Source organism: Accipiter gentilis, chromosome 19 (assembly GCF_929443795.1).
Source record: "Accipiter gentilis chromosome 19, bAccGen1.1, whole genome shotgun sequence".
NCBI lineage: Eukaryota > Metazoa > Chordata > Aves > Accipitriformes > Accipitridae > Astur > Astur gentilis.
This window is the reverse complement of record NC_064898.1, coordinates 24,852,633-24,872,325: the sequence shown is the minus strand read 5'-3', so window position 1 is coordinate 24,872,325 and position 19,693 is coordinate 24,852,633. Positions and strand designations below refer to the sequence as shown.

Genomic DNA, 19,693 nt, shown 5'->3' with positions numbered 1-19,693 from the left:
TATTTCTGACCTGGCCTTGAACACTGCCAGGGATGGGGCAGCCACAACTTCTCTGGGCAACCTGGGCCAGTGTCTCACCACCTGCACAGTAAAGAATTTCTTCCTAATATCTGATCTAAATCTACAGCCTCAAATGTTCTCTAGTCTAACTCTGTTTTGGCAAAGACCTAGAAGCATGACTTCAGCTCAACCAGTTGATGTCCTTGAGAGCACGGAGCATCCCACGTGCTGAAGCCTAGCAACTCGGTACACCACCAAAATGTGAAGAGCAGTAGACGGAGCAGCAAACAGCCCCCGTGACTCAGTTTCTCCAGCTGCAACATTAGTATAACATTTTGCATGTGCAGCCAATGAGTCAGGTTCTCCTTTCATCGGGGCTATTACAGGGCTGATGTCTCCCAGCACTGCCTCATGCTGCCCTGAGGGATGCGATGGTGATTGCACCAAAGGCACCCTGGAAGGGCAGAGCAGAGTCTCTACTTTATTTTTACAGTCCCTGTTCAAGCAAAACACCCTCTGGAGTCATCAGGGGTCTCAGCAGGATAAAACGGGGCTGGTATCTTCTGATTTGAACCCACTTAATCCTACTAGTCCCTGCATTTGGAGCCTGACCCCAGCCTCTCTGAAGGGCCGTCCTGAATTTCTCCAGGACCACAGGAGATAAGAGGATAGTGTTGGGGCAGGCGGAGGGAGGATTTCACTGAAAATCCTAGCAAAGGGGTTCCTGCTGAGAAAAAGCCTCACAGGATTATAACAGCTTGCAGAAGCCCTGCTCCAGCCAGCACTAATAGCACTGAAAGGAGAGAGCCCGCGCAGCCAAGGCCCCACCATTAGGAACCAGCAAGAGTAGAGGGTGAGACAGCTGCTTATTAGGACAATTTAAGGATCAGGGGAGCTGCCTTTATTAAAGGCATTTCAGTCCGGAGTCATAGGGATAGACTTGGGTGTCTGCACATCGCACCTTCCTGGTTCCCCGCGTGACCCTGGAGAAAGTCACGTCCTCCCTCCATGCCTCAGTTTCCCTCTGTGTGAAATGAGGATAGCATCATCCCCTCCTCCATAAATAGGCTGGGATTTGTGAGGCAATAACACAGCATAGTATCTCACTGGAGCGATTACTAAAACAGTGGCTGCAATAAAGACTCTCTTTAATTAACCTTTCTATAGCAAAAAAAAAAAAAAAAAAAAAAGCAGCAGTGGGTTAGTAATTAAGTCATTGGACTGAGATTAGTCTGGTGTTCAGATCTTACCTCTGCCATACGTTGTCTGGGTGGTGGCAGATCATCTAGAGACTGTTTTAAAAGGGAGCACTTTGCCAAGGACTTAAATCCTTCTGAAACCACTTCAGGAACAAACTCCAGTGTGCCACAGGACAAATCACCTGACACCCCATAAATTTCCTTTTGGGGCCCTGGTCCCAGCCTGCAGTGGGTGCAGTGCTCCTTCTCCTGCCCTCTGCCTTGGAGCAAGGTCTCTGGTCTGGAAGATTCACGAGAAAGAAACCTTGGAGGGCCAAGGAGAAGATCCAGTCCAATTTCCTTCATAATGTGGCCCAGTTATTCCTAACTGGAGCCAGTAATATAGGATTGGCCAGAGTATACATCTAGGGGATATATACATGTATACACACTTTCCCTTGGATCTTCATGGAATTGTTCTCAGATTATAGACGCAGTCTTTGTAGCTGCCTGAGCAATACAACCAAAAGATTAAACCTTCTTCACCTGAGCTAAGGGCTAAAGGCTGTGGTTCAGCTGCAGAGCCGGGATGGCTGAGAAGGGTGCTGCCTCCTGAACCTGGCCCAGAACAGGACATGCCACACCTGAATCTGCTCCCACATTCATGCATTCGTTGTAAAACACATCAGCCTGAAGTCAACCACCACATCTGCCTGTATACATCGCTCTGTCAATGGCAGGGGTTGAGCCGCCCATGAAGGAGCAGGTCCACGGTGACCCCACCGACACTTGTTGGTCTGCTCAGCCCAGGCTAGTTGGGGTTCCCTGAGCATGGGTGGGCAGGATCTGAGCTCTGATCTCGGCACAGTGCTGTGCAGACATCCCAGTGAGCTCAGGACCAGCAAGGGGACTTCCAGTATAGCCCAGCACTGTGCAGAACAGCCCTGCTCCAAGGAGGAGTCTTGACAGCATGTTCATGTGTTAAATCCCCCTCAATTTCAAATATAGACTTTACTCCTAATTTGTTCTCGTGGTGTGCCAGGGCCCATGTGTAGACCCTAGCACGACTGGGAGTTCATCTATGGATAAAAAAGAGATGAAAACAGATTGCAAACACTCTTTGGCCAACCTGCAAGTGCAGCATTTTGCCTACATCAGCTCAGCCTGCTAGGTCTGGATTATGCTGAAATTACACCTGACCTCCTTGCAAAAGGATACTTTATTTGATTAATTACTGTGGCTGTTGAAAAATACTCAATCACCGGTAGAGGCTGGTGCACAAAGGGAAATTGCCCTCCTCGGGAGGCTGTGCCGAGCGCTCTGCGGCGAGCTGGGATCGGATGCCTCCGTGGTCCATTGTTCGGCTCTGGCTACGTGAAAGCACAGGGAGGGAGAAAAGGTCAGGTCTTTTGTTCAGCTTCTCTACCTGCCGGGCTTTTTGAGGGGATTGAATGCAGGGCAAATCTATTGAACTTCCTGCTGGAGGCTTAAAATATTGATGCCCGTTTCCTGACTACTCTCAGATGAACAGACACTATGTATTGATTCTCTGAAGTTCCAGAGAAGGGAGTTTTCTGCGGGTTTTTTGCTCTAATGTAGCCTTTTTGGTGGTACTTATTCAGATGAGGTGTCTCTCGGTGGCACTGCTACCAAGAGCCTTCAAATGGTGGTTTGAGGGCCAAACCAGTCCCACAGAGTCAGCTAAGTGGTCTTTTGACATATTCCCAGCTGCTCGGGGAGCACAGGTATAGGAGAGAGGAGGGGACATCCAAATGAAACCGGTCACCTCAGGCTTCCTTGGTAGTCAATGGAGAGAAATAATGCTGACTTCTCAAACGGACTGAGTGGATCGGTTCTTGGAAGCACCTCTTTGTCCCCATAGTCATGGAGGTGATCTCGGTTGACTTGATCAAATGCTGCGTCTGCATCTGAACAGCTCAGTCCCACTTTGGGCGTCAGATTGGACTTGGAGCACAAAAATAGAAGATCGAGAACCACAAAGTCACCTAAATGACAACACTATCACTGGTGAGAGGACAGCGTGTGCGGATTTGGTGCAGAAAGCCACAGCAGAGATGTGTAATAAGGAACTCTCATTGTAGGATTTGCATGCTTCTGTCTTACTCCATGGTCCCCGGGCTCATGTGTATAAACACAGGTGACACTGATATTAGCTCCCAGCTCTCTTGTGATCTGTGCATGTGGCCTGGAGGAGGCAAGAGAATGCTCAGGCATTGCTTTGCACCATTCCTAGGTAGTAAGTGCATCACAGGACAGGCTCTTGGCTTTGTGGAAGCTTTAGCTTTTGTCTTGAGCTCTGTTTAAAATCACATTCTAATGCTTGCAATGGTTTTTGCTTAGTTTCTTTTGATACTGTGAGACATGTCTTATGATGACATGGCGTTAACTCGGAGTGTTGCACTCTTGCACCCTCGGTACAGCTAAACACACATGCGGTATCAGCCTCACTGGTGAATTGTCTATCTTGTCCTAATCCAAAATATGGAATACTTTGGGTAACTCTGTTCGGAGGTCGGTACTGGCATGCAGAGGACCAAACAAGCTCTGAGATCCTGCAGCTGGAGTTGAGTCTCCGTGGTCCTTTCGCTGACTGGTGCGATGCTTTCAAAGGCAAACAGGATGGCACAGCCTAGAGCTGTCATCGCAGGCTGTGATTAACGCCTGCAGCTCCTGGCGGAGGAAGGCACAGAGGATCACATTCCTTTCACTTGCTGTCTTTTAAAACCTTTCACGCCCAGCCTCCTCCAGCGAGATCACCACCTCGGCATTTCGTGGCGTTCTGATTTTCAGCTCAGGGAAATCAGCATGGTTGGACTGAAGTCAGTTGTGTCTCAGACATTTCATGCTGCTGCGGGTCTGGCCAGTGAGTTTTTTTAGCCGGGTCAAAAGAAACAACAGTGTTTACATTTTTAGCTGATCCATAGTCAACCTGACCAATGAGGAGAGCTCAGGACATGGTTTAAGTGCTTCGTTTTCAGGGAGAAGCCAGATTTTTCAGAAGCTTTCAGTTCTACCTGAGGTCTGTTGAAAATCAGGCCCTGATTTGGGGTACTGAAGTCTGCACCTGGAAACTCTACCTACTGCACAACGCTTGACACCTCTCTGTCACTCATGTTGAGTAGATTACACCCAATTTATTGGTGGTTTCAATTACGAGCATCATTTCCCCAGGTTTCAGTTGCACTTGCAGAATGACAGGCTGCAGTGCATTAGTGCTGCACTTTCTTCCCTGAGCTACTTGCATGAAAAAAAGCCCTGATGTTCAGAAATGCAAATTATCTGTGTATCTAATGCATCAAGACTACTCCCATCCTGGGCTGTTTTACTGCAGTAAGCCACCTTGGTGCCTGCAGTCTTTTCTCCCTTTAGTTATTTGGCTAATTGATTAGAAAGTTGGCTGTGTTCTTCTGTGTAGGAAAGGTTGTTTTTATTTCGAGTGGCTGAAATTTTCTGGTTTGGAGATCCCAGGTCTGTAGGATGACTGGAACATCCCTTCTTGTAAAAAAAGCAACCAACAAACTACCAGGTCTTCCCTGAGAACAGCATCTGCCCACCAGAAAGAGAAGCCCGACAGGAGTACCCTCAAATCTAATTAGTACCTAATCCTGTGGTTCTCATCACTGTAAAGCTGAAACCTGCAGGAATAGCTAGGGAAAAAATCTGCATGTTCCCTAGAACAGCCCTTGCAGGTTGTTGTTTAGTTGCATGGTGTTGCATCCATGGCTAGACACTGAGGAACCTTTCTGAGGATCCAGGGCTTCACAATGGATCTTTACCGCCCACTATCACCTATATCTTTACATGTCAACTTGCAGCTCCGCTTGAATCTTTCCCCTCAGTTCTTCAGGCAGCTGGACCTACAGCTGAGCGGGAAGAGAATTCTTTACACCAAAATGCACCTCTTGTTCCAAGCAGCTATTCCTTTGTCTCCTGATCCCACTAGAAATCTGGTGGCCACTCAAGGTCTGATCCAAAGGCTGTGGGAAAGGCTTTTCTTGACTTTCAATGAACTCAGATCAGAGTTTTTCCAGGAAAACGTGCTCTGTGCTAATCATCTCCCAGGGCTTACAAGGCCTGCAGGTATGCTGTGTCATGGATGCACCGGTCACACGAGAAATGGTAATTCTAATGTTTTCTACAGCTTATTACTGTTGTGACCTGCCTTGCTGAGGTGACAGCTTCCTCGCATTCCTCCCATCACCTGTCAGCATGACCTCAAGCTGATCCGTCCATGCGGAGGCGGCAATTAAGACATAAACAAGGCAACTTTCTCAGCACGGTGGCAAGCAGCATGCTGGCCAGGTGGTGCTCGCCGTGTCCCCACATCTCCATCACGAGAGTCTCATACTGTTTGCTCACTTGTAAAAACTCAGAGAGTGCCATCCTGTGTGTAAAAAAATCAGCAAATTCTCTGGGTGAATTCCTGTTGCCATTGCAGTTCAGGGGCATGTTGTTGCTTTTAATGTGAATGCATCTTTTCTCCACGTTAAAAGAGATGATGGGTAACAAAACCAGAAGACTGGATATTACTCTCCATGTAATCTGCACTAGAGGAGTTCAAAATGATTATTTCTTCTTGTGAGGATGAAGATATTTGTGCCACAGGAAGGGAAGGTGTAAGTGAATGGCCATTACCATGAATGTTTCAGTCCAAAGATCAGACAGGGAGATGCTAATGTTTTAAGCAACATCCCAGTAGCTAAAGCACTCATCTAGCGAGACTCAAAGTCTGAGTTAAACCAAGGTGAGGGTTTAACTCAAGTTACCCACCTCTCAGCAGGTCCTGGACAGCCAACTTTCACATAGGCTTTGAGGGCAAACCTGAGCAGATGGGAGAACTTACCCTTTGTGCAGAAAATAAAGCAAAATGGGAGGCTACAGCCCAAGGAGTCAGGGATGTCCCAGGCAGCACTGGACGGCAGGAGTTCAGAAATATCTAAGATTTATCCAAGATGGGCTCAGAAACCATGGCAGGTGGTCTGAAATTCTTACTGCGAGAGCCTGAATGTTCAGTTTATTGAAAAGCAGAGTGAGAACTGATGGGAGTAAGCTGTAAGTGCCTTCAGAGGGAGCAGACATCACTGGGCACACTAAGGATGATTTGACCTTTGGAGCTAATTACCTAGAGAAGTAGTGGGTTGTCTCTGTTGAGAGCTTGCTTGTTGATCAAGCTAGCAAGGAAGACACTTGTTAGCCAAGAAGATGGTTGGCTGCCATATTCAGACAAATATCTTCTGACCTGAAAGCCCTGGTTCTGATTGAGGGCTCTAGGAAGAATGCAAAAATACAAACTGTCGTAGCTTCCCAAGCATGCCAAATTTGAGCAGGGCAGAATAGAAGGAGTGGTATGTAGTGACACTGCCACCTTCTTCTTTGCTTCCCTGTCATGCACATTCAATGTTTAGAGATCCCAAAGACTGGCGGGTTTGCTAGTTTAACCTCATTCAAGAGCCATTATTTTTCTTCCTGATCTGAATCCTGCTTGTGGTAAGGACAAAGGCGTTTGTCTCCAAGGATGTAGGTCTGACCTTCTTTTTATTCACCATTTCTCAGACGAACAGTAAAATACAGTGCAAAATCTTTAATCCTTCTCCAATCCCTTGCTGGAGGGCAGGGGTGAAGGCAGCAGTGTGCAGAGAGCATCGGTGTGTTAAATCTCTTTGCTCAGCTAAGGTGATACATTACGTTTCTGTCAGTCAAGTGAAGTAGACATAAGGTGAATTAACTTCTCTTGTTTTTTCACACTTTTAAGTGCCTAGGGTGTTCTTCAAAAGACAGGCTCTACTCCAAGCTGGGTGCAGAGGGGGACAGGCTGTCGTTGAATGTCAGTGAACACACCCTGTAAATTAATTATTCATTTTCTTCGCTGCATTTGCAGACAGGGGAATCATGAGGGATGTGGAACTTCAGGAGAAAGGAACAGAATTCGCACTTAGAATGAAATACCTGAGTTTCTCCTAATCGATACTTAATGAGCATGCGCTCTGGAGGATTAGCACTGTGGAGCGATCCCCAAGGCAGTATGGCCAGTCATGTGATTGGACTCCGGTCCTGAAGTGCCAACAAGGAGCACAGAAATGCCAGTTAAACAGATTAGAATAGCAACCCCCTTCTCTGCAATCACAGGATAATGGTTTCGTTCAGGTTCCTCAGGCTTTTTCCCTCCAGAGTTGAGCTCTGTCAGGTTCCTCTTGCTCTTGCATTTGGGATCTCTTCAGAACCAGCAAGAAAGCCATGGCAGAGGTCACCATGGTGGAGACCGTGTACTGAAGCACTCCTTGGCTTCTGTTGACCACTGCTTGCAAGCAAGTAGCATGTATAGTTCCATGTCACACATCTCTTTGCATCCACAAGTAGTTTAAAGCCCCTTCAGCCTCACCCCACTGCCTCCCTCAGATGCTCTCTTCAGATGGTAGCCAACTAGTGATGCTCAGAAAGCTGCGAAATGAACCAAATTTACAAAAAATACACTTTCCAGAAGGGTGTCTTTGTGCTCTTGTGTTACGTGTGAGTGATCTGGGAGAGGTGCCGGGTACATTTTGTTTAGTCCAGCTCATTTCCCATACCACAAGCAGCTGTAGAGCTTCACATAGGAGATGAAGGTGGGATTGAAGCACCCTACGCTCACCGGCCAGCGAGGGTTGGAGGGTCCAGATGGCTGTTTTGTTCCACCAGGGCTCCCTGGTGGCAGGGAGCTGATCTCCCTGGTGCTCAGACAAGCCCAATCCTGCTTACTGATCCCTGTGGGAAGAACAGGGAGGGCAGTCTGCTGCTCCCCCTGCCTTTCCTTTTTGGGGTTTTCCCTGCTGATCAGGCTGTGGGGAAAGCTGGCTGCCCGTTGTGTACAACCTCCCTTGCAACAGCATCATGATGGGGCTTACAAAGCATTGAACAAGAGCAAGCCTGGTGGCTTGGACCGAAGGCTAGACCTTCAGAAAATAAATTTAAAACCCCCCCAGGCTCTGGGTACCAAAGTCCTCTTTAAAAGCAGACTCTATTGGGTATGTAAATACTCTTCCAAACTTGGCACAACACCTATTCAGCATCACCAAAGGCTGGGCTGAGCAGGATGCCAGCATACAGGGTATTTTTCATGCTGGCAGCCAGAGCAACTATGGGACAGTTTTTTGCTTCAGCAGCAGAAGGATAAACAACTAAGAGCAGTTCTGAGACCTGAACCTGGTGCTCTATCCCAGCCTGTGGGAAGAGATTCCCCATGCATGGCTTTTGCAACATGGACACCCAATGGGGCAAGCACACCTAGGCTCTTCGGCTGGTTAGCGTGCAAATAATGACTGGAATACTTAGGAGCAACCCTGCTGGGTGAGATCTCTGTTTTTCAGAGAGGGAAACTGAGGCAAGGAACTATAAGATGACTTGTCCTTCAGCCAAGGAACTCAAACTGCTACCCAACCCAGTGTTCAACACTACCCCTACAACCATCGTGTTACAGACCTGGAAAGAACCTCTGGAGAACTTCACCCAGTGCCCGTTCTGAGCGAAGCCAAGATTTCACTATTCCCAGTGGAGGAGACTCTTCAGGAGCCCTAGGCATTTTGTCTCAGGCCTCACTACTTGGCAGGGTTAGAAAGTTATTTTCAAGCCATATGAATTAAGGAGAAGAGGAATAAATTTATGTGCTACAGAGAAGATTCAAACTGAGAATTAGGAAAAATGCCTCACAGCCTTTCAGTACTAAAGTGGGCACGTGATTTTCCACGAGTCATCAATCTTCTAGAGAAAGCAAAATTAATTCATTAAATATGGTCTATGGCCAAAGTTTGTCTAGTATTTTGTAATGAACAGTGATGCCTTGGCTGCTCTTAGGACACCAGTTCCTTTTCTGGGCAATGCAGAGGGATCATCTAGATGGTTTCAACAGCTGGACGTTTTCATTAAGGTGGTGAAGGCACTTAGCTGGCAAACTCCTACAAGTTTCAATGGGGTAGTTCCCTGCCTTCAAATACGTGGTTGGTAAAAATGTAGAGGTGGTGCAGGCAGCGTGGTGAGGAAAAGGGGAATAACTGGAAATGCTGTTGAGCCTTTGCAGTCCCTGCAGGGGCTAATAGGGATAAATCCTGCCTTTCTACCTAGGATGGAATCATCCATGTTTCCCACTGCAGCTGAGAAGCTACAGAAAATTCAGCCAGCAGGATCAGCACCAAAGACTAAGTCCTACATTACTGAACGGGATGAGTGCAGTTGCTGCTGGTGGGGAAGAGAGATCGCTCTACTTGCCATGAGGAAAGTGTGTTGGGACACTGGCACAGGGCATTATCACTCCCTTTTTTTTGCAAGACTGAGTCTGTCCCATATTGTGTCTCTTTGGGACATGTCATCTCGAGATGGTTGAGGGCAGGTAGAAAGCTTTTATTATTCCCTCCTGTCCCCCCCCAGAAAGGTTCTCCTTTTAGTGAGGAAAGCACAAAAATAAAAATTATGGCCAAAACTTGAAACAAAATATTTAGGTTTGTATGACAAGTCTGGACCACTTTGTCACTGTGAGGGGAAATATCTTGTGTCTTGCAAGATCATTCTTCATCAGCCTTCACATCGCCAGTGTCTCGTAGGAGTTGTGCCTCTCAAACAGAGTCCCTTTTTGCCTGCTTTTTAAGGCATGAGCGTTTTTACCATACTGGAAAATGTTCCACATCATAAATATAACAATTACTGATTGCCAGGTAGCAAGGATGACCTGGAGATTAAAAGCTGCAGAAATTCAATTCTTTGAAAGCGTTTTTCACTCATACACACCAAACCAATGTAATGCTGGGAGCACTGTGAAGTGGCAGCACACACCAGCAAGCACAAACCCAGGAGCAGCGTGGGACTTTCCCATGTAAATCCCGCAAAAGTACAATTTGTACAACAGGCAGAAGCAGAGTGTGGAGATACTCAGTCCAATCCAGGTATTAGTTGCAGGCTGTGGTGGAGGGCTTGGTATTTTCTTTCCTCTTCTGAAAGCAGTTTTGATAGAAAGATGATAATCCATCCAGTCTCGTGGGCTGTAAGGACAGGACTCCCCTTCTCCATGTGCTTTAATCCTTACCACGGGATCTGATGACACATGTAATAAATCAGTATCAGTCTGCTTGCTAGGTTAATCCTTGGACAACTTTCTAGGACTCAGTTTACAAAATATTACTTGCGTAAGCAACCTCCAGTCCCACTCTCATTCACCACGGTGCAGGCATTAATCTGGATGTATTAGAGGATTGTTTCTCACTGTCTGGAATTAATATTACAAAAGTGTGGGGAGTTTAAGTGCTCCTAGCCCTCTTCCACACCGAGCGGCTGCATCTGTCCCTTTAGGGTTGGGACAGTCCCTGAGCTGGGACCTATGAGTCAGGGTGTCAGTTCATTAACTGCTTGTTTCTTTTGGTTTAGGTCCATTCCTGGTGATTGCTGATGTGTTTATACAAGAACCATGGTCATTCTACGACAGGTAAGTGAAGCATACCTCTCTTCAGCATTTCTAATTTTACTCCATCACCCCAAGGACTAAAAAAAGTCTTTTTTGGAGCAGGGAGAATCAAGTCAGGCTATTTTTATCCTATTCTATTGCCCTAAAAGGACTGTTACAAGATGCAGAGATACTCATTAGCCTTAATCCTTGATTGGCTTAGAGGAAATCATTGCTCTGTGTGTGTAGTCCAGATTAACCTCGTGCAACGTTCCACTTCTATTTTGTCATCCGGGATGGCCCAGAAGCTGCACGTGAGTCCTGAATATGCAGAAGAATAAAACAGCTTACTGCCTTGAAGAATAAGCTAGTCAAGAATTGCTTTTCAATTTCCAGGAACAGTGCTGCTGTGTCCTTTTGCACATTGAATTGAAGAATTAAGTTGTTTGGCAGGTCTCGTGTACATTCTGAAATAATTTAGGGCTTCGAATTGTAGTGTTTTCCCTGTGTCTAGGCATAACATGTCTCTCTCACCCGCTGCTCCTGGGTTGTCTCATTGCCATGTGTCACCTGGGGAGGACTGACAATGCTGACAATACGTGTGTCCTGGGCTGGGGCTGCAGACTGAGACTTAAGTATGTCCACACAGTCAAGCATTGAGGTGATGGAGCAAATCTACCCAACAGTTTTGCTTCAGCTCTGTGTCTGTCTTGGCAAATATACGTTTGGCTGCAACTGGGCAGAAAGCGCTGGACCTCTGTACCAGTTTGTACCAGTGACAAGAAGAGCTGAGGATAGCTTTGGGGGTGAAAGGAATAACAAAGATCTCACGGAGCAACTGAAATGCTCTTTACAGTGTTGCTCTGACCTATTGGGAGCTGTGGCCCAATATAAAAAGCCTGCACTTTGGTAGGAGTAATTAGGAGCTCGGTCCTCCTTCCAAAAGGCTCGGAGGCATTGACCCCATGTTGCAAACTCTGACTGATACAGTTTGCAATGCTGAGGAAAATGGGCATTAAAATGAAGTAAGTTCATATGCTAATTTGAAACTCGGAATAGCAGTTGTGGCTCTAAGAAATACCCTGTAACCTCTCTGTCTAGGATGGTATCACGCCAGGCTGTCTGTAATGTCTCTCTGCTGGAGGTTACCCCTCTGTGGTTCAGCTACTTGTTCATAGGCTTCTGTATTGGTCTGAATTCACCCTTTGCAGAGCTCTAATCAAATAGACCATCTTGCTAGTTACCTAAAAACAAGGTGTCTTGTCTAGGCAAGGAGGCAGGGTGCTTCGGAAGCCATTTTCTTCCCACCTCTCTTAGGGTAGGATGGATCTCCTCTCTGGAGATGTCTCTCTCTCCCTTGTCTACCTAAGCCCTAAGCAAGACTAGCTTAGGCACTTGACATTTAGATGGACCCAACTCTGAACGGAGAGCTGTGGTGCAGGGACATAATTTGTTTCTTCTGTTACTGCTGCTATCCTGAAAGTAACTTACAGAAAAGGGGACAAGTATGTGGCTCCAATAACAACATCAAGGCACTTTGTGCCATCCATCTAGACACCAATTAGCAGTCCCAGGATCTAGTATGGGATTTGGGTCCTATTAAAACCTCAGGATGCGGTTGGTCTGGTGTGAAAAAGGGGCTGAATTCTTGGGCTTTTACCTCTCGTGTCTGTAGTGTTACAGCAGTAAAGCTGGAGCAGAGCAGGAGTGATGCCACTCTTACGTTACCAGATGAGAGGTTACTGCTAGGATGTTACAACGGAAGGAAAAATGTAGTGGCATTTCTGTACTGAAAGCTGGATGCTGGAGAATAAACCTGGAGCCATTTGTGATTGATGTGTTTGTATTGCCCAAGTGTTCAAAGCCCATCACCTCCAGGCAGGTATTACAAGAAGAACCCTTAAGAGCAAAGCCTTAACATTCGGTGTGCATGTTCAGTCTCCTATAGGCTTTTTTAGAGAAGATACTCAGTTGTTTTCCATACAAACACCTTTTAGTTCATAAGGACTGGGTGTCAAAAGTGTATAAGGAATCTCCAAGTGGACTCTGGGAAGTTATCAACAATATTTGATACATTACTTTGGGATTAAAGCTTCTTATTATTAAACAAGAAAAAAACTAGGCCCCTAAAACAACCTGCAGTTTTCAAAAAGCTCTTGCTGTTCTCGACAGTTTTCAGACTACCTCTCCCTGTGCATTCGGATGCTGAGCAGGTGCTGACAAATATCAGGGGAATAGGTTTGTGTAGAACTTGTTGCTTACTGCAAACATCTCACTGCATCACGGGTAAGGTGAGCAAGGATCCTTCCGTAATGAAATAAAGTTACCCAGTTGTTAGCAGATACAGGCTCTTTCTGAGGTGACTTTATACCAGTTTACCCCATCTAAAGGTCCAATCTGAGACACACTTGAGCCACTTTGCTCTCTGTGGTCCAAAGAGCTGCTGTTTATGCTGGTCCTTAATTGCAAGTAGCAGCAATATATGTATTTTACCTCCTTCAGTTTTGCTGTAAGATTTTAGAAACAAGTCTCTGCTGTTCTTGATCAGTATGACTTTCCAGGGAGCTTTCCCTCTCTCTTGTCTTTTTTTTTTCTCTTTCATTCTGGAATGTACACCTCACAGTCCTCCCCTCCCACCCCTTTTCCCCCAAAAACTTTCTCCAACAAGATCAAACAAAAGACCAAATCATCACCTGTGATAGAACAACCCAGAGCTTTTGGCCCCTACAGCTTGGTTTTCCTGTCCTTACTCAGCTATAAATCCAGGAATTTTGAAGATGAGCCCGTGGCATTGCACCCCTTCCATTCTCCCCTCAAAACAGGTCACACTGGGATGTCCCTTAGAGGTTGGCTCTGGGCAGCTGAGCACAGAGAGAAGTGCACGGCTCCGAGAAAGGATGAGAAAAAACACAGAGCTCCTGCCCTGTGTCTTCCACCCAGTAATTCAGAAGAAAAGCCAATATTGTTCCCCAGCAGGGGCCTGTAGGGAGCCAAACTTATCAGCTTTAGTAGCTAGCAAATCACTCATGGCAAGTCCATTTCCATGCACAAAGAAAGGGAAGATGAAAAAGGAGGGCTTCCTAAATTCCTGCCTTGGCAGCCTGACAAGTTCATTTGGCTCCGCAGCACAGCGGCAGCTCGTTCCCTCCTGTTCTGTCTTTTATTTGAAGCAGAGATGTTTTTAGAACTGGAGTGGAGTCCAGGAGGGTGCAGTGGCCCCAGCTACTGGTGACCACGCAGCCTGGCAAGGGACACATTGCTGCTGCCAACTCCTTCTTCTTGTTCATGTAGGCAACTCTCATATAACCTGATCTTAAATCCAGGGTTTCCCAGCCCTGCAAATTTCCTGCTGCTGGGCCAAACCAACAGAAATCAAAACCACTTACCTACTGGGGAATAAAGCACGCTCCTAAAATTTAAGTATTTCATGTAGGACCAAGTTCAGCATCCCACAAAGCTCATCCACTAAAGTAGACTTGGCAGAAGGTTGTGTCTGTATTGCTGTAGTCTCCTGACCGTGTCCAGACCACATGAGGAGCATTGCTGCTGTTGTGGGTTTCTCCCAGTCTTAGTGGCCGCCCCAACTGCTCCGGGGCTTATAGGGAGACAAGTAGAAATAGGAGTGAAAAGAAACAGTGGAGACCTAAGCTAAGCAGATGATAGAGGAAACCAAAGCTCAGCCAGAAATTAAGGTCCTGAGGGATCAAGTGCTGTGGATGCCTCGTGCTACAAAGCTCCTTTCAGTCCAACACCAAAGCAAGGAAGATGTCTCCAACTAGTCTGACGCTTTGCAGGAGCCAAGGCTTGGTCAGAGACTTCAGCCCTGTTCTCCCGGCTCGGCAGTGCTCCCAGTGAGGTGACTTTTGGGGGCAATGCCAAAACCTCGCCGTTTCTTTGCAGCCATCCATTCTGTAAAGTTTGTGGCACCTCTGGCGTTTCTTTGAGTGTAAAAGCCCCGATACAGCTTCAGCTTTAAACCCCACAAAACAAGCCCTACAGGAACCACACTGTCCTTGATATGTTCATGCCTGTGTTTTCTGAGGGTGTTTGTGCCTTCCTGTTCTTGTGCCAGGACTGGCTTTTAGCTAAAATTGTCCCTTTCCGTTCTTGCCATTTCTCAGGTGTTTGTATAAAGAGCAAGTGCTTTCCTTCCTAGCCTTGGAATTGACCAAAATCCTAAAACCCCCTTTTTTTTCTGCCTTGTTAAAACAAGCTCTGCAGCCCTCTTGTGATGGTGGCAGCCCTTACTGCAGCTGCTCCAGCTTAATTTCTTCTTGCTAAGACCAGAATTGCACATTGTACTGCAGGTGAAAGGGATTTGTGCAGTTCATTAATGAGCAGGAACAGATTTTGTGACTGTCGCTGTTTACAGACACTCGGTTTGATGCTCCAGGAGATGTTTTCCCTTGCTGGGAGTAAGAATAGCAGAGACCAGATTTTTAAATGTTTCAGTCCATTCACAGACTTCTCCCATCTGGGCTCTGTGAGGACCGGTTTTACCTGGAGCTGGCATACACTATTTTGGGTGTTATTGGATAATATGCATTCAGCTGTGCTAAGTGATTCATTGTGCTATATATTTTGTTAGCAAGGAGGAAGGGGCGGGGGAGAAAACCAATGTTATTGTAGGTCTTCTCAGGGCTGATCTGTAATCATGTTATTATAAAAAGCAAAGTGTAAGTCCACTGTTTGGATTCTCTTTCTCATAAACACTGAATAATTTAAGTCTTCTCCCATTTATGCCTTGTATCTGTCTGATCTATGAGTCTGAGGCTTCCCTGGATAGCTGTAATGCAGCAATGAAAAGTCCAGCACAAGCCAACCAAAGGGCACATTTGCATATAGATTGAAACATGAATCGTTGGGAGCCATTCATTAGTTGCAGTGCTCAAGACGTTTGGCATTTTAACAGCTCTCTGCATCAAATCCTTTCCATCAAATTTATGGGACAATTAAAGTGCTGGGGTAGCTGTGTGCAGAAAATAAAGCTGCAGGCTAGGGAGATGTTCTTGCAGTGCTATGGCTGCAGAATATAAATTGCATGATGTCAAGTAAAGGTAGAGTGAACAATCTCCGCCCTGGTGTGGAGATACTCTGTCTCTTAGAGAGCCTGTCTGAAACACACTCGTTCCTGCTTTTTGATACCTTAGGCAAGCCCCCAGGATCCGTCTTCCCCAAAGTGTATGCACTGAAACCTTAATCTATTTGATCTCAAGATAGAAAAGTCTTGGAATGAGAGCTATTATATGTGTGGGTGAGTTTAGTTTTGCTTTTTTAAGAGACAGTAGCAAAATACCCAGCAAATGGGACATTCATTTGAGGGTATAGGAAACCTCAAAGGACTCAGTAACAATATTTACCTTGAATTAATCTTGGAACCTGAGGTTGCCCAGCGAAAATCTACATCCCCAGGGGCAGCTCTTGCAAAGCAGTTCACATATCATCTTTTCTTGCTTGATGGTAACTTCTCTGTGTCTGTCAGAGCCCTTAAAAGATGCCATTTAACTTGCTGAGACCTGACGTCTGGAGCAAGAGAGAAATTCAGCCCCTCAAACTGCCTCTTTCTCTTAAGCCCTCCAACTCATCATGGCCTCAGGTTGTGCCAGGGCAGGTTTAGATTGGATATCAGGAAAAATGTGTTCACCAAAAGGGTTGTCAAGCATTGGAACAGGCTGCCCAGGGAAGTGGTGGAGTCACCATCCCTGGAGGTATTTAAAAGACGTGTAGATGTGGTGCTTAGGGACATGGTTTAGTGGTGGACATGGCAGTGCTAGGTTAATGGTTGCACTCAGTGATCTTAGGGATCCTTTCCACCCTAAAAGATTCTATGATTCTACAACCCGACTCTGAAGAATTCTCGCTGTTTGTATATGCTTTCTGTAAAGAAAAAGACTGTAATGAATCTTGAACCTCACATGGCTGTTGTGCACCAGCTGGTGGAGCTGGGGGCTGCTGGCCCATCCTTTGCAGGAGTGAGGTTTGGGGAGGGAGGTCAGAAATCCTCCGTTCCCACCTACCCCCATCCCACCCCACATTTTATCCTGCTGCTAGGAATCAACACAAGGGTTGATTTCCCTTGGTTCTCACTCCAGCTACTGAGCCTCTGATTACGGTTCGTTACAGGACGAAGCATCTTCGTACCAGCTGTGCAAACAGAGCAGAGCAAAGGAGCTCCGTCCTGTCCCGATCCCATCCCTGCACACTCACCTCCCTCTGTCTCCCCTCCATTCCCTCCCAGATGTGTGGTACAGCTGTTGGCCGGAGCACATTGTCCATAATTTCACCAAAATCATGACTTACAAGTACTTTTAAAACCCTTGAACATAATTTATTATTTCTTACTTATTGCTGTTATTTTTACTCAGATCAGTTCTCAGATGGGATATAGGGAGTGACAATTGCAATGATATGGGTAAAAAGTTGACATTTACGCCAACGTGGCTGCTGTAAGAAATGTTTGTGATATGACATCCTTAATAGAGTGTAGGACCATGCTTTTCATCTGCTCCTTGTACGAATGGCTGTGCAGCAGGCAGGTGGCTCTCCCTGTTCGAGATGACCTTCCTCTTCATCAAATTCCTCTTGCAAAATTGGAAAACATTCAACAGCAAGGCATTAAAACGAAGCCCTCAACATTTAATGGATTTGGGGTCACAGGCACATCTGTGGAATGACCCTGATGTACACTAGTGAAAGATCTGGCCCTCATGGTGTAAAATGTGTTCATTTTTCAAGCCACAGCACCATTTCTAGCACAGTGTAGATTTGACAGCTGTTTTCCTAAAAACCCCCTTAGCTCTGGCTTTCTGCAATCAGGTTCAAGAAGCTGTGCGCAGGTCCTGGGGCCCAGGGGAAGGAAAGCAATAACAGACCATTTCAATAGCACAAATTGAAAAATGGCATTTCTTTCTCAGGAGAAAGTTGAGCTGGGAGTACAGAGTGTATCTGCTGAGATTTCCTTGCCTGGTCAATGAATAAAATAATTTTATTGGAATTAAAAGCTGACTTTGAAGGCAGAATTCCAATGAGAATGTCAAAACAATACACTCCATGTCAGTCATTAGCCAAACTCCGGTGTTTTCATGAAAAGCTTTGTTCATATGTTTTTCCTGTTGCATTTTAGGTTTTGGTGAAATGGCATTCTCTAAGGAAGATTTACAGTAAGAATTTTGGAGGAGTAAATCTACTTTTAGTGTAGCCAAAACAGAAGGAGGATTTGGAAGTTTGATAGAACACACATAAGGAGACTGTTCTGAAAAAAAAATATCTGTTTAAGAGCAGAGAAAGTTCAATACTGTGAGTGAAATAGCCTGAGATGCGCTGGTAAGCCAGCTGGCACTTTAGATACCTCTGCTGGGGCTTTCAGCAGTGGGGAAATGAGATGAGTAAGTGTGGACTGAGACTTGGGAATTTGTATGCTGATGCTTTTGCATTTCCATTTTGCCACTCCTGGGTATATTTACAGATATTGCTCTCGTGGCCAGCAGTACTGACCAGCCCATGCAGGGGTTGTGCATTAGACTGTTGCAATGTAAGAGAATTGTTTTTTCCCTGTTGATCACATCTGTATGGATCTGAGTTTTGCCACCACCATGAGAAGGTGATAGGGTGGATGAGTCCTTCTCTCGTCTCCTTCCCATATCACCCTTGCTGCTCTCTGCACAAGGGAGGTGGCACTGGTGGAGGAATGCAGCTGCTCTTTTGCACCGGGAGAGGTCAATCTTAAAAGTTTACAAGGATTTCATCCTCCATTAGGCAATTTTGTGAAAGGAGAAAACTTCAGCAGCTATAAATTATGAGGACTTCTGCTCCTGAACAGAAATTATTATAAAAGTCTGAACAGACTTAGTGTGCTGGAGTTGTGAACATATATAAAATGACCATATTTGTTCAGACCCAGGTCTGTCCCATCTGGTATTCTGTGTCCAGACTATCTGTTGGTGAACACCAAGGGACAAGTAAGCATACAGTGTAATTTCCTCACAATATTTTCTTATCCTTCAGCTAGTTTCCTGGACTCCACCTATGAGATTTCAGCTCGGTGATTTCCCAAGCCTGATGTGATTTGATTAGTAGTCCCTAATACATCTCCCTTCCAAGCACTTGTCCAGCTTCCTTACTCCTCCAGGTGTCCTATCCACCTGCATTGCTTTTTGCTGAACCTAGCCCCTACTGACCTTGATGTCCCCTTATTTTTGGACTGGAAGAGTATTTTAAAGAAGTATCTCTACAGACTTGTCCACTCTGCCCTAGGCATCCACATGGGCCACTGGTGAGGATAGGATGCTACCCAGGATGGTCTTTTGGTGTGCTTTAACCTTGCACACCTATTTTCATGTCCTGCCAGAGGCAATTCCACTTACATCCCGATAGTATTGCTCCCTCCCAACTCTTTTACCAAGAAGCAAATGCCTTCCATCCTTTCCTCAGAGTCACCTTAACAGAACCTGGGAGAAAAAGAGGTTGGCTTATTTTGCATGCTGAAGAAGAAAGAGCCAGATGCTGCTTGGTTTTAATATTGGGGAAAACTCCTATCTGGGACACAGCCTTGCCAGTGATTTTCACACTGCAACTCAGAAGCCTTTCGCGCAGCCAGTGTGAATGCAATATGAGTAATTCATGTGCATCTCCTACCACCCAGCCAGATGTTTTATTGCCAGTGCCATTGCTGGCAAATGACTCTTAAGGTCACACACTGCATTTTTATGATCTGCAAATCACTTTGTAAAGGCATTTTACTGCCCCTTAACCCCATAAGATTGCTAGATTTGGTGCGAGACAGACAGGCAGCCCTTTCCCATTAAGTAGATGCTTGGAGTTAAACAGCATTTGTACCCAGCAAAATGCAATGGAGCCACTAACCATATCTCCATGCTGATACTCTGTCAGCCCATTCCTTACAGAAACATAGGCATAATTAATATATCTATGTGATAATACTCTTGCAGTCTCAAAATTAAGGCTATATGGCAATTACTGAGTTTCTCTAAACAAGAATAAAATTGATGAGCATTCTTCACATGGTTTAATTTCCCTTTACAGAATTTAGGTTTGCACATGAGCATCAACCAGCTGCCTGTTGCTGGGCAAG

At 45.9% G+C, this 19,693-nt stretch overlaps 1 protein-coding gene across 3 annotated transcripts in view; it reads left to right on the top strand.

The window, feature by feature from the left end:
* MYO7A (myosin VIIA) overlaps positions 1-19,693 on the top strand; it is a 103,883-nt gene that overhangs the window by 7,457 nt on the left and 76,733 nt on the right. For all 3 annotated transcript variants that reach the window (XM_049823662.1, XM_049823661.1, XM_049823665.1), the window contains exon 2: positions 10,587-10,644. In XM_049823662.1, the coding sequence (XP_049679619.1) occupies positions 10,627-10,644 (18 nt within the window). In that variant the 5' untranslated portion in view covers positions 10,587-10,626. The remainder of the gene's footprint in view (positions 1-10,586; positions 10,645-19,693) is intronic.